Source organism: Tursiops truncatus, chromosome 11, assembly GCF_011762595.2.
Source record: "Tursiops truncatus isolate mTurTru1 chromosome 11, mTurTru1.mat.Y, whole genome shotgun sequence".
In the NCBI taxonomy this organism is placed as follows: Eukaryota; Metazoa; Chordata; class Mammalia; order Artiodactyla; family Delphinidae; genus Tursiops; species Tursiops truncatus.
The window spans coordinates 58,355,194-58,366,894 of NC_047044.1; the positions used below are offsets into that span (position 1 = coordinate 58,355,194).

An 11,701-nucleotide genomic window follows, 5' to 3' on the forward strand; every position below is an offset into this window, starting at 1 on the left:
AAGGGATGAGGGCAATGCATCTTTCCAGGCTGGGGAGATTAGAACTAGGAGGGCCAGTGGATGGAAGGAACAGGTTTACCTGGAGAAGTGGCAGGGGGTCCGGTGGTAGGCTGGGGAGCCGTAGGGCTGCTATCGTTCTGCACCTGAAGGCACAAATGACACATTCAGACCTTACTCCCTACCATGCTTCTTGGCCTGACCTGCCCTCCTTCCACACATCACAGCCATGGGACTCACCGTTTTGTTGGGTGCCTGCTGGGCACTGTATTCTGGATTTGGCTCACTGAAGTTAGGAACCTCAGAATAAACCATACAGAATCTGCAAGGGGAGAAAGTGGCAAAGCCTCAGGCCCAACCTCTGGGCTACTCTGGAAACCTCAGAAAGCTCCAGGTACAGGACAGGGAATGCACACCCTTATGCTGTCTCCTTGCAAACCTCAAACTTCTCTCCTTGGCCTGGTGCTTCTACATCCCCAGCTCCAAGACAGCACTTACTCTCCAATCTTTTGAAGATCACCCCCACGGCCAGTGTACAATGTCAGACAACCTTTGAACACTGAAGCGTACCTGTGGGGTCACAAAAAGCAGGATTCGAGTTACAGGGACTGTTAATCCCCCCACCCCCCCACCCCGTTACTGCCCTTGAATAGCCAGAAGTCACCTGATGGCTTACCCTTTGGTGAGCCGGATAATATCCCCAGGCTGGATCAGGTTGCCCACGTCGTCCCAGACGGAGATATTGATGCTGCCAGTTTTGTCCGCCACTTTGCAGGTCCGAACCTCGTGCCCGTCCTTTGTCTTGGTCACTCGGCCTGGAGGGAACAGAACAATGGGGTTAGGGGGTGGATGGTCAAATAAATGGGGGTGGTGGTGATCAGAGGGATGAGGTCTAGATATTGGTGGAGTGAGGAAAAAGGTGTACAAACAGGGCAAAGTCAAATCCCTGGGGCAGGTGAGGGAGGGGCCAGCACCATGGAGAGGGCCCACACGTGTGGGAAGAGGCCCAAGAGGCACTGGAGGCTTGGATCTGACAAGCGTTCCATCCACCTACCCTACACTGCAACTCTCCGGGTGGGGGCGAGGAGACTGGGCGTGAGCAGTCCTGTGGTGCGCCCTGCTGTGCCGGGTGCAAGTTAAGAACAGAGGTGATGTTCCCCCCCTCCTGGCCCCCAACCCCGAGAATGCGCGCAGGGGGCCCACCGCGCCAGCAGAACCACCTGTCTCCAGCACAATGAAGATGAGGTTCAGGTTCTTGAGCCCGGGCTTGATATCCTTCACGAAGGTCTCCGTCGTCATGCTGCCCGAGCCTCAGCACCCCACTAGAAGGGGGAAAAGGGGACGAAGGTTCAACGCTTGGAGCCTTCGCCCCCATGTCCACTTCGCAAGGCCTACCTATCACACTAGGCTGGGGTCAGGCAGCCTCAAACCCTCTAACTCTTCTAAAAGGGTAGAAACGAACTTCCCCAGGGGCTTCCAACTTCAAGATCAGAATTCGGGGGTGTCTCTGGATAGACTGCTTCTGGGCTGGAAGCCCCCTCCCGGGATGCTCTTTCAGTATCAAGCCCCGAAGTAGAGAAGCCGACGCACACGGGGGCAGGAAACCTGGTGCGGAGCCAAGGAATGGAATCTCACTCGCCAAACCCTCCCGAACCCTCATCTGGACAACCGGGGACTCGGTGCATCCTCTCCCCGACCCGCAGCCCACTACCCACCCAGCCTGCCCGCCGTACACTGCACCCCACTGAGCCGCCCGCAGGGGGAGCCAAAGGCCCCGCCGCCGCCGGAGCGGACCAATGGAACGCTGGAGTGCGAACATTCCCGGAAGTTTCCCCCGGCGGGCCTCCTCCAGCCAATCAGCACCGCCCCCCCCGCGTCCCGCCTCCAGTCCCCACCCGGCCAATCGCGATCCGAGATTCACGCGCCGCGAAGCGGGTGGGATTTTAGGTATTAAAGGAGCCCGGGAGAGGGTTGGCTGCGCAAGAAAACACGTGGACCACCAGGGGGCGTCTCAGGTACCAATTTTCCTCCACTTGACTAGGAGAATGCACTAAGATTTGTTTCTCCTAGACGTGACCCAGTGGAAAAAGAACCAAAGGTTTTTGGAATCCGGCGGACAAAAGTATGAAACCCGGCTCATCACTTCTTTTCTCGACAGTTCTTCAATATGTGATTTCATTTTGCAGACGAGAAAAAGAAGTTATATAAGAAGCTGTGTCTAGCACACAGCAGGAAGTTTCCTCCTCTTCTCCAACTGCTTTAACTCTCATCTTTATTCCTGATTTGGGGTCCTCAACTTTAATGCACTATCCAGCTTGGTCAAGATCTCTGGAAAAAGCAGCATTCACAGCAGAGACAGACAACAGGCAGACTCACCCCCTCCCCCTTTGGAAGTAATGGAATCTGGGGCACCGAAAGCAACATTTGCATTAGACTCTCACAGTTTGAAAGGCACCTGTTCCTAATGCACTTATCTCACTAGATCTCAGGGTCCCCTCAGAGACTGAAAAGAGGCCCGAAACTTTAGTTCCCTTTGAGACTTGTTACATAGTCAACAAAAGGCAGCTAGCTCTGTAATGTTGTCTATAGACCAATTATATATAAACAATATACGTACATGTGCATTACCATTTGCTTGGCGAATATCCATATCAAATACTGCTTACTATCAGATTAGCCTAAGAGGCCATGTAACTGTAATGCCTTGGTTTGCTTAATCAATCCCTTACCTTCTCCTAGAGGGCTTTAGGGTCCACCTTGACTTTCCTCGGAGCTCAAGTTCTCTCCCGCCCACACCCCCAGCCATGGTGCTGTACCCTAAGGAAATCAAACCACAACCCGGGAAGAGGGACATTTTATCTCCCTCCTCTCCCGTTAGGTGTTTCAGGGAACTGTACAAGTGTTTGGATGGCCGACGTAAAGACGTCAGGAGTGCGACTGGGAGAGAGGCGGGCAACCCTAGATCAAAGTTGTCCGGTCAGACACTCCCCCATTCCCCACCCCGTGGTCGCCTTGTTGACTACATATCCACTCCCATGACCATGAGTCATAAGATCGGGAGGCTCCGGGATGCTGACCACAGCTCTGGAAACGGGAGAGGGACCGAGGAGACGGCAGGTCACTGCAGGCCAGCCTCCTAGAGACGATCTCGCAGCAAGCCGCATCAGCTTTAGGGCACGAACACGTGCACCCCTCCAAAGCGAAGTCTCGCGCTCCGGGAGAGTCGGCCTCCAGCTCTGCCGCTGACGCTCACGCTGGGAAGAACATAGAGCTCTCCCTCCCAAATGGCTATCTAGTTCTCGCTGGGACCATAAAGACTTCCGTTCTAGAGCGGAGGCCTGGCTAGCCTTCCACTCACCTCGTTGGCCGCTTGTGGCTTCTAGTTCGGGGCTGAGTTAAACAAAAAGGCGGAGTTTGGTGACGAGCTTCCGCTAGGTTGCGTAGCAGCGGTGGGCGGGGCAAGGGATCTGTCCCACACCGCGAAGAGTGGTCGGAACCATCTCTCGTTTTCTTCCCCTTCCCCTTCCCCTCCCAGGAAAAGCTGGGACCCGGCACCCTGGCTATCCCTTGGCCGCTGCGGCCTCAGCTCCAGCCAGGCCTGGGTACGGAGAGTCCAGACCGCTTCCAGGGCGGTGCGTACGGCGCCTGCGCGAGCTCCCACCTAAAAGAGGGTGTGGGAGGGGAGGGGGCAAGGTCCCAGGGGGGTTGGGACGGGGGTTCGAGCTATTGGAGGTCAGGAGGAGGGATGGGAGTAAAGATGAAAAATGGAGGAAGGGAGCAGTAATAGGGAGGAGTCTAGAGGTGATAAAGGGGCGCTGATGGGTGGGTTGTTGGGGAGGTCCATTGGAGTGGGGGAGCCTTAGGAAGTGCGGGAGGGGGCCTGGGCTGGCTGGAGGACAGGGAGGGGGGCGAATTGGGGGAACCACGTGGTGTTTAAATGGGCAATGATTGACGGGCCGGAAGGGGAGGCAGGGAACATACTGGGGGTCAGTGTGGGCAGGGGCGTCGGAACCTGAACCCCCGCCCTCGAAGCGCCATAGCTTGGCTCCTCTCCCATGCCTTGTCTTTGACAGCCTTGTCTTCCTCCTCCATTCCTTCCCCCCTCTCCCTCCCACCCCTCCATGAAGGAATCTCACATTCCTTACATCCCTGCCCTGGATTGCCAGTCCCTCTTCACACACTTCACACACCGGAAAGCCTTCTCCAAACCAGAACGCAGAGGAAATTGAGGATTGGGAAGGAGGGGGCCGGAGAAGGAGCAGAAAGCTGAGAGGGGTGAGGGTGTTTTGCCTGAGGGACTGACAAACATCTCCATTCAGAAACTGACTTCATTCTACCTAGTAGCAAATGTGGCTGTTAGAGACCACTGAATCACTGTTCTTGGGGACTGGGCTGTGGTAGTGATAGTCTAATCCCTTCCTGTACAGGTGGTTTTAGTCTGACAATAGAGCAAGAAGCTGATAATGTTGCAGGCTGATAGTTGTCCCCAGATAGGAATGGTAGGGAATCTGAGTGATGCAATAATGTTACTGCCCTGTGTGTCCAGCCAGCTTTGTGGCTGTGTCTGGTTCCCAGTAATGGGAAAGAAAGAACAGGCTTCTTTCAAGCATTTCCTCATGGGCCCTCAGTACTCTAAATTTATTTTGCAGTCTGTTACTACAAATACCTTACCTATGAATAGCGGTATTCAGTATGCTTTCACATTTATTATGTCATTTGCTTTTCCTGGACAATATGTAAGGTCGATAAGGCAGTTATCATTTTCCCTACTTGACAGGTGAAGAAATTGAAAATTACAGAAGGGATACATGGCTTGTTAAAAGCCATACAGTGGGTAGAGCTGGGACCAGAACCCAAGTCTCCTGACTCCTGGTCCTCCTCTCAGTTGAAAAATCCTGTTTTGTTCTGGTCAAGGGAGCAGTGAAGGACGATTGGTTTTCCCAGGCTAGATAACTGTTTGCTTTCTGAGTCTGAAACTTGTCACTGGAAGACTGAACATAGCCAACAGCACTGGCTCCTGGAAGCATTTCTTGACGTGCAGGTGCTTGTGCCAGGCTGTTGCTGTGGTCAAAATGGAAGAAGCATTATACCCTCCTCTGTATTATGGATGGGAGAGACAGATCAACTTCCCCCCACCTCCAACTACAGGGAAGAGAAAGTGGATCTGGCCTTGCACTTTTATCCTCTGATTAGTTTTAAAATACCACACTAATGTGTTATGGCTGATGAACATAGTAAACTAATGAGCACGTATACCAGACTCAGGATGAAATGGTCTCTGTTTTATGACTAAAAATCGTGATCCTTTCTAAGATAGCCGTTAACATGGATAGATGTGAAGGTAAGGAAAGGAATTTGAATAGTTCCTATTCTGCGTCTGAAGCCTTGTCTCCTTCTACTTAGTTTCATCCTTTTAGTAATGAGAGTCTGGTCAGCTTAATCATACTGCTACCTGTAGTCTTTCCAGTTTCCTACCCTAGAATAATTTCCTGATTCACTGCCTCTTCATTTTTTTTTTTTAAAGCCTGATCCCCTCAGGAATATTTCTGGACTTGGAAGTAGAATTGCACCTGTACCAACATTCTTGAGCATCTTCTTATGAAACAGTATTTTTCAAGTGGAGAGTAGGACAGAATTCTTTTTATATGAAATAATTTATGTGAAAGCACTCTGGAAACATTAAAGCATCATACTGTGCATGTAAGCTTTCATTGCTCTCTGCATTGTATAGCCACAGATTTAGACTCATTGACATTACTTTTAGTTGTATGCACTGAATAAAAGAACCTTTTTCTATCTCAAACAGCTCCTCTTCCCTACCTTTCTTCTTGTCCCTTTCTCTCCCCCTCTCAGCTATGTTTGAATCACCTGGTCTGTGCGTGTGATTCCTTAGCTGATGATCTCACTCCTTAGAGGGTAGCCTGGATGCCTAGCCTTGAAACCTATAGTTCTTAGTGGAGTTGTCTCGTCCTCCTCAACCAACCACCAGATCCCAGTCTGTCTAGTTTCACTGCCAAGTGCAGGTAGTTCTCCTGACTCACCTTTTTCTTCCTTGTTCCTATTAATAGAGTGCTCCTGATTGTGACATCACATCCATCCCCTTGGCAATGGAGCTTGTCCCTAGGAAGGAAGACTCAGTCGGAGAATAGCCAACAAGATGGGTTACTGGGAACGTCTCCTGAGTGGCACTGAGTGGAAGCATCAGGGGGTTGGAGCCTTGTGAACAGGGAACCTGCCCCCAACACTTGGAAGGTAAAGAGCCTTGATTCAGAATCCCATTCCTGGCTAGAACCCTCTTCTCTGCCAATCCGGGTTCCTTCTGCTCTTGAAAACCTGATTCTCAAAACTCTTTTTTGCATAAAACTTTCTGTGATTAACCCACATCAATCTGTTCTTCTTTGCATACTTATGTCTTACGTGAACTATTAACTTTTATTTGTTGGTAAATTGCTTAGTAAATTTTACTCTTTTTATGTGTTTTATATCCTGTGTACTCAGCCATTGGGCTGAAGCCTGCACTTAGTTTGAGGACAAGGATTGTGTTTTCCATTTCTTTTACATGTCTATACTGGCAAGGGGGCTGTGTATATAGGATGAAGATGAGGTTTGGGGTAACCACACAAATAGTGCTTGGTGCTGGTGATCCAGTGGGAGGTCCTTGCTGGTCTTTGAGCCTGGTAAGCCTCACTTTAGGTGTTAGAGTTGTTAGTTGGGAGTTCTGGAAGAATTGTGTGCCCTCTGGATTCTTTTTTAAATTGAACCAATTAAAACATGCTGAAGAAGCCTAACTTTAAAAATCTCCTGTGCTAAATCTAGTCTGGATCACAGCATTCTGGAATTAAATGGGACTTTAGAGGCAATGAGGAACCTGAGTTCCTAAGAGCTCAGTTCTCTAAGAGGGGGAGTAACTTCACTCTAAGGATTCTACTGCTTAAATGAAAAAGACCACTTTTTTCACTTAGAAAGTGAAGAGAGTTGCCAAAAGAGAGCAAGGCCAGACTTTGCTCTCATAAAGCCAGGGCACCTTTTATCATATAATTATCCCCTAATTTAGCCTATTCTTGTACTTACGTAGAATTTATGTAGTTTCAGATGTTTCATTTCATGTGGAGTAAAGGGAACTGAGGCCCAGAGAGGTTAAGTAACTTGCCCAGGCTACACATTGGTCGGTAATATAGCTAGAACTAGGACTCGGGTTTCTAGATTCTCAACTCAGTTTTCTTTTTTTCCAGATCTATTTCTTTATTGGGAGACAGAGAGATAAGATGAAATGTTTTAGGGACACCTGTGAGACACTCTCCACCACCTACTTTCTTCACTAGGGTGAAATTCCTAGGAGTCACCTGTTTCATTACACTGGGGCAGGTTATGGGGCCCTTTTCCTATGTGTCTGGTGATTTGTAGTAATTGGGCTGAATCCTCAGCCCTCTGCACCTTTGCTGTATTTAGGGCATGGAGGAGAGAGAATTAGAAGGAGACTACAGCACATATACTTGGCTTTTACCTGTATGCTTTTGCCACGAATTGGTGACAGCATGCCCAGTTACTCTAAATGGGTTGGAGTGGTTGCTGTAACGTTTCGTGTGTGTGCGCCTATGTATGTGTGTGTGTGTGTGTGAATGTGCATGGTTTGTACACCTGTACGTGGGTTCAAGAAACCCTGAATAAGGGAGGATAAATGTTCAGGCTCTGTAGAAACAATCTGTTTTTTTAAATTTATTTATTTTTCGCTGCATTGGGTCTTTGTTGCTGCACGTGGGCTTTCTCTAGCTGCAGCGAGTGGGGGCTACTCTTCTTTGCAGTGCACGGGCTTCTCATTGCAGTGGCTTCTCTTGTTGCAGAGCGCGGGCTCTAGGCACACGGGCTTCAGTAGTTGTGCCATGTGGGCTCAATAGTTGTGGCTTGTGGGCTTTAGAGCGCAGGCTTAGTAGTTGTGGCTCACGGGCTTAGTTGCTCTGTGGCATGTGGGATCTTCCCGGACTAGGGCTGGAACCTGTGTCCCCTGCATTGGCAGGTGTATTCTTAACCACTGTACCACCAGGGAAGCCCAGAAACAATCTGTTTTGAATTCCTAGCTCTCTCTAGGGGTAGAACAGTGAAAACAACTGCAACAGTAAGTTAAAAGGGTATAGGAAGGGGTCTAATAAAGTTCTCACATTTTTATAATAATGCTGACCAGGAATATAGAGAGACATCCCAGTGTAACAGTGAGGAAGTATAGCAACATAATTACCTGGTTTGGTTCTGGCCTGTTGGGAATGCAGTTTTGGGTTTGGGTTCAGGATGTTCAAATCAGGGAATTTGGCAGAACTCCTGTAAGTCTAAAGAGACACCTCAGTGCTACTTTAGTTCAGCTCCCCAACTTGAGTAAAACCTTCCAAGGCCTTTTCCTATTCCGTAACTCAAGGAGGAGATCTAGGAAACTGTGCTTCCAGTGGATGTGGTCACTGGCTGTGACTCTTGAGGTCCCCGTGGTTTCGGTTTTATTAAGGCTTCTGTCCCTAGGGCAGTGAGTGGTTGAGTTCTTGTACTGCATCCCCCTTGAAATGATAACCCACCCCAGTGACAGCCCTACAGCAGTGTTGAGAGTCCCCGAGGGTAGAAGGAATAGTCAAGGAGCCTAGCCTGTCAGCTTGACTGTCTACTTAGGGGCAGGGCAAGACGAGGCAAGGAGCTAGATTCCAAGATTGTGTATAACCACTTCAACATTTGTTTCCCATAGATGACAAATAGGAAATGCCCTAATCAGAATCGAAATCTAAATTTCCCCTTAATTCTCGAGGCCACACCTCTGAAAGGATATAGTTATAGGAGGGTAGATAAAACAGGAGCATCTCCAAGCAGATAAAGTGGAGGTTTCTATTTAGAAAGAACAATGCCCAGCATCTTTGCAGAGTTTTGTAAACCTTGACTTTATAGTAGGAACTTTGCAACTCCTAAGCCTGGCTGGTGGCTTCCCACACCCTCTGGCCATCTCTGCACCAACTGAGGCTGTTTCTTTGGGGAAGTTCTCTGCTGTTTCTTTTGGCGATGTAGGATCCCCTGAGACCCCATTATGATAACTTTTCAGAATTTGTATTCCCCCTTAAGATAACATTGTTATTAGCACTGTTTTAAAATGAAAGCACAGTGAAGCTATACAATACAGGCTCTCAGCCTGCTTTCTGCATTGCCCCATAGCAACAAGGGAGAAAAGGGTACTGTTTTCATTTTTGCCCCTTGCTGATTTTTAAAAATAATTAAATCTTGCAGAAATATATAACATAGATCAAAAGTATAATCTCAGCATCTAGATTTTTAAAATGTATACGCTACACATACCACTTTAAAAAAACAGTTTTTATAAAAATGGGACCATACTGTACAAAATGGGACCATACTATTTTTGCAACTTGCATTTTTCAGTTTGAGAGGCAGTTTAGCACTGCAGTTAAAGGCTTGAGCTCTGGGGCCAGTCTGCCTGGGTTGGAATCTGTCTCCACCACCTGTTAGCTATATGATTTTGAAGAAGCTTTCTAACCTTTCTGCATCTGTTTTTCATCTGTAAAATGTGGATCATGGTAATGCCGACCTCACACAGAGTAACTCATAGAGTTATTTTAATAATTAGTTGAGTTAATACACGAGAAATGCTTAGAATTGTGGCTAGCATATAGAAATAATAAATATTGATTTAATTATTATTTAATTATATAAGTAAAACATGATCACTGTTTAAAAAAAAACAAAAGAGGAGGAAAAACTAAGAGCAAAACTGTGAGGGATTTCTCTGGTGGCAAAGTGGTTAAAAACCTGCCTGCCAGTGCAGGGGACACGGGTTCAAGCCCCGGTGTGGGAAGATCCCACGTGCAGCAGAGCAGCTAAGCCCATGCGCCACAGCTACTGAAGCCTGAGTGCCTAGAGCCCGTGCCGGTGCTCTGCAACAAAGAATAGCCCCCGCTCGCCACACCTAGAGAAAGCCTGCGCACAGCAATGAAGACCCAACGCAGTCAAAAATAAATAAATAAAATTAAAAAGAACAAAAAACAAACTGTGAGTGAAATTAAAAGTACTGATAGGGCTTCCCTGGTGGCGCAGTGGTTGAGAGTCCGCCTGCCGTTGCAGGGGACGTGGGTTTGTGCCCTGGTCCGGGAAGATCCCACATGCCGCGGAGCGGCTAGGCCCGTGAGCCTTGGCCGCTGAACCTGCGCGTCCAGAGCCTGTGCTCCGCAACGGGAGAGGCCACAACAGTGAGAAGCCCGCGTACCGCAAAAAATAAATAAAATAAAAGTACTAAAATTCTACACTTAGAGACAGCTTCTCTAATATATATCCTTCTAGATGCTCTCCAATATAAGTGTGTACACACATAAAATTTTTTAACAAACATGGCACTATAGTATATATAATATGTATGTGTTATTTTACTTATATATAAGTAATGAATAAATTGAAAAAATCTAAATAAATAAATATTAATAAAAACAAATATATCTAAGTTATATTAATGCTACATTGTATCCCATTTTATGGATGTAAGGAATTATACTGGATATTTGTGTCATTTCTGATTTTTTTTTTGCTATTATAAACAATGTTTAGATAAACAACTTAGTATATTGTTTTGTACACTTGTGTAATTATTTCCTTAGGCTAAGTTACTGGAATTAGGATTGCTAGGTAAAAGGTAAAAAAATATACTTTTTTAGGGGCTTCCCTGGTGGTGCAGTGGTTGAGAGTCCGCCTGCCGATGCAGGGGACACGGGTTCGTGCCCCAGTCCGGAAAGATCCCACATGCCACGGAGCGGCTGGGCCCGATAGATATATATATATATATATATATATATATATATATGCTTTTTTAGGACATTGGTTTTTTGTTATGATTCACCTTGATTAACTTTTTCTTGCAAGAGTACATTTTTTCCAGACCTTGCTATAGTATATTACATGTTATATGTATATGTTGTATATGTTATATGACATAAATGACATACATAGTATATGTGACATTGAGTATTTTGGACATATTTTTTGATTTAATCTTAATATTGATACTTTCACAATTTAGGATAATTATAAATTTATTTCTTTATTTGAATATTGAGTGAACACACAGAGAAAATCTTTTTCAAAGGTACAAAGGGATAACTGAGGAAATTAAAATTTTCCCCCTGTTCCTGTCCCTTAATGACCCTTCCTCAGCAGCAACCACTGTTGGCAGTTTCTTATGTATCCTTGTGGAGAGTTCCATGCATATGAAAGCATAGTCACATACATATTATTTTTGGCACATTTATGTGGCACATCATGGTGGCACATTTACATGTACTATTATATACTGTAGTTTTTTTCTCTTAGCGTATCTTGGAAGACTTCATACCTGGTTCATTTTAAGGCAGCAATAATTTTTTTCCTCTGATTGATTTAATAGCTATTGTAGAGAAACCAGATTACAATTTGTTTATTTGAGGTAGATGTTATAAAGTTAGCAGTTCAACAGGTGAATTATGGATATTTGGTGATATTTTTGCTATCATGTAGAGGCTGTCTCAGGTAGCACCTATTCTTGACTCTTTCTCTTGTGCCTTCCTTTCATCCCAACTCTGTGTGTTTGTCTTGACTACGAGAATGGCGGTAGCTATCATCCAGAACAGCACTAACCAGTGTCAGTTTGCATTAATTGAAGTAGAGAGGAAAGGTGCTAATAGTCCCATTGTGTTCA

At 46.6% G+C, this 11,701-nt stretch overlaps 1 protein-coding gene across 7 annotated transcripts in view; it reads right to left on the bottom strand.

Moving 5' to 3' along the window:
* The window catches only part of NABP2 (nucleic acid binding protein 2), a 5,807-nt gene extending 2,573 nt beyond the window's left edge, over positions 1-3,234 (bottom strand). The window contains exons 1-6 of one of the 7 annotated variants that reach the window (XM_033866484.2): positions 3,075-3,234; positions 1,218-1,319; positions 674-812; positions 496-567; positions 238-319; positions 80-143 (exon numbers count right to left, since the gene is read on the bottom strand). In XM_033866484.2, coding sequence (XP_033722375.1) covers positions 80-143; positions 238-319; positions 496-567; positions 674-812; positions 1,218-1,296 — 436 coding nt within the window. In that variant the 5' untranslated portion in view covers positions 1,297-1,319; positions 3,075-3,234. Of the gene's footprint in view, positions 1-79; positions 144-237; positions 320-495; positions 568-673; positions 813-1,217; positions 1,320-1,587; positions 1,795-2,726; positions 2,984-3,074 lie in introns of those variants that run through there. The other 6 variants (XM_019918414.3, XM_033866485.2, XM_073788523.1 and 3 more) reach the window with 6 other exon arrangements.
* Between the last annotated feature and the right edge of the window lie 8,467 nt (positions 3,235-11,701).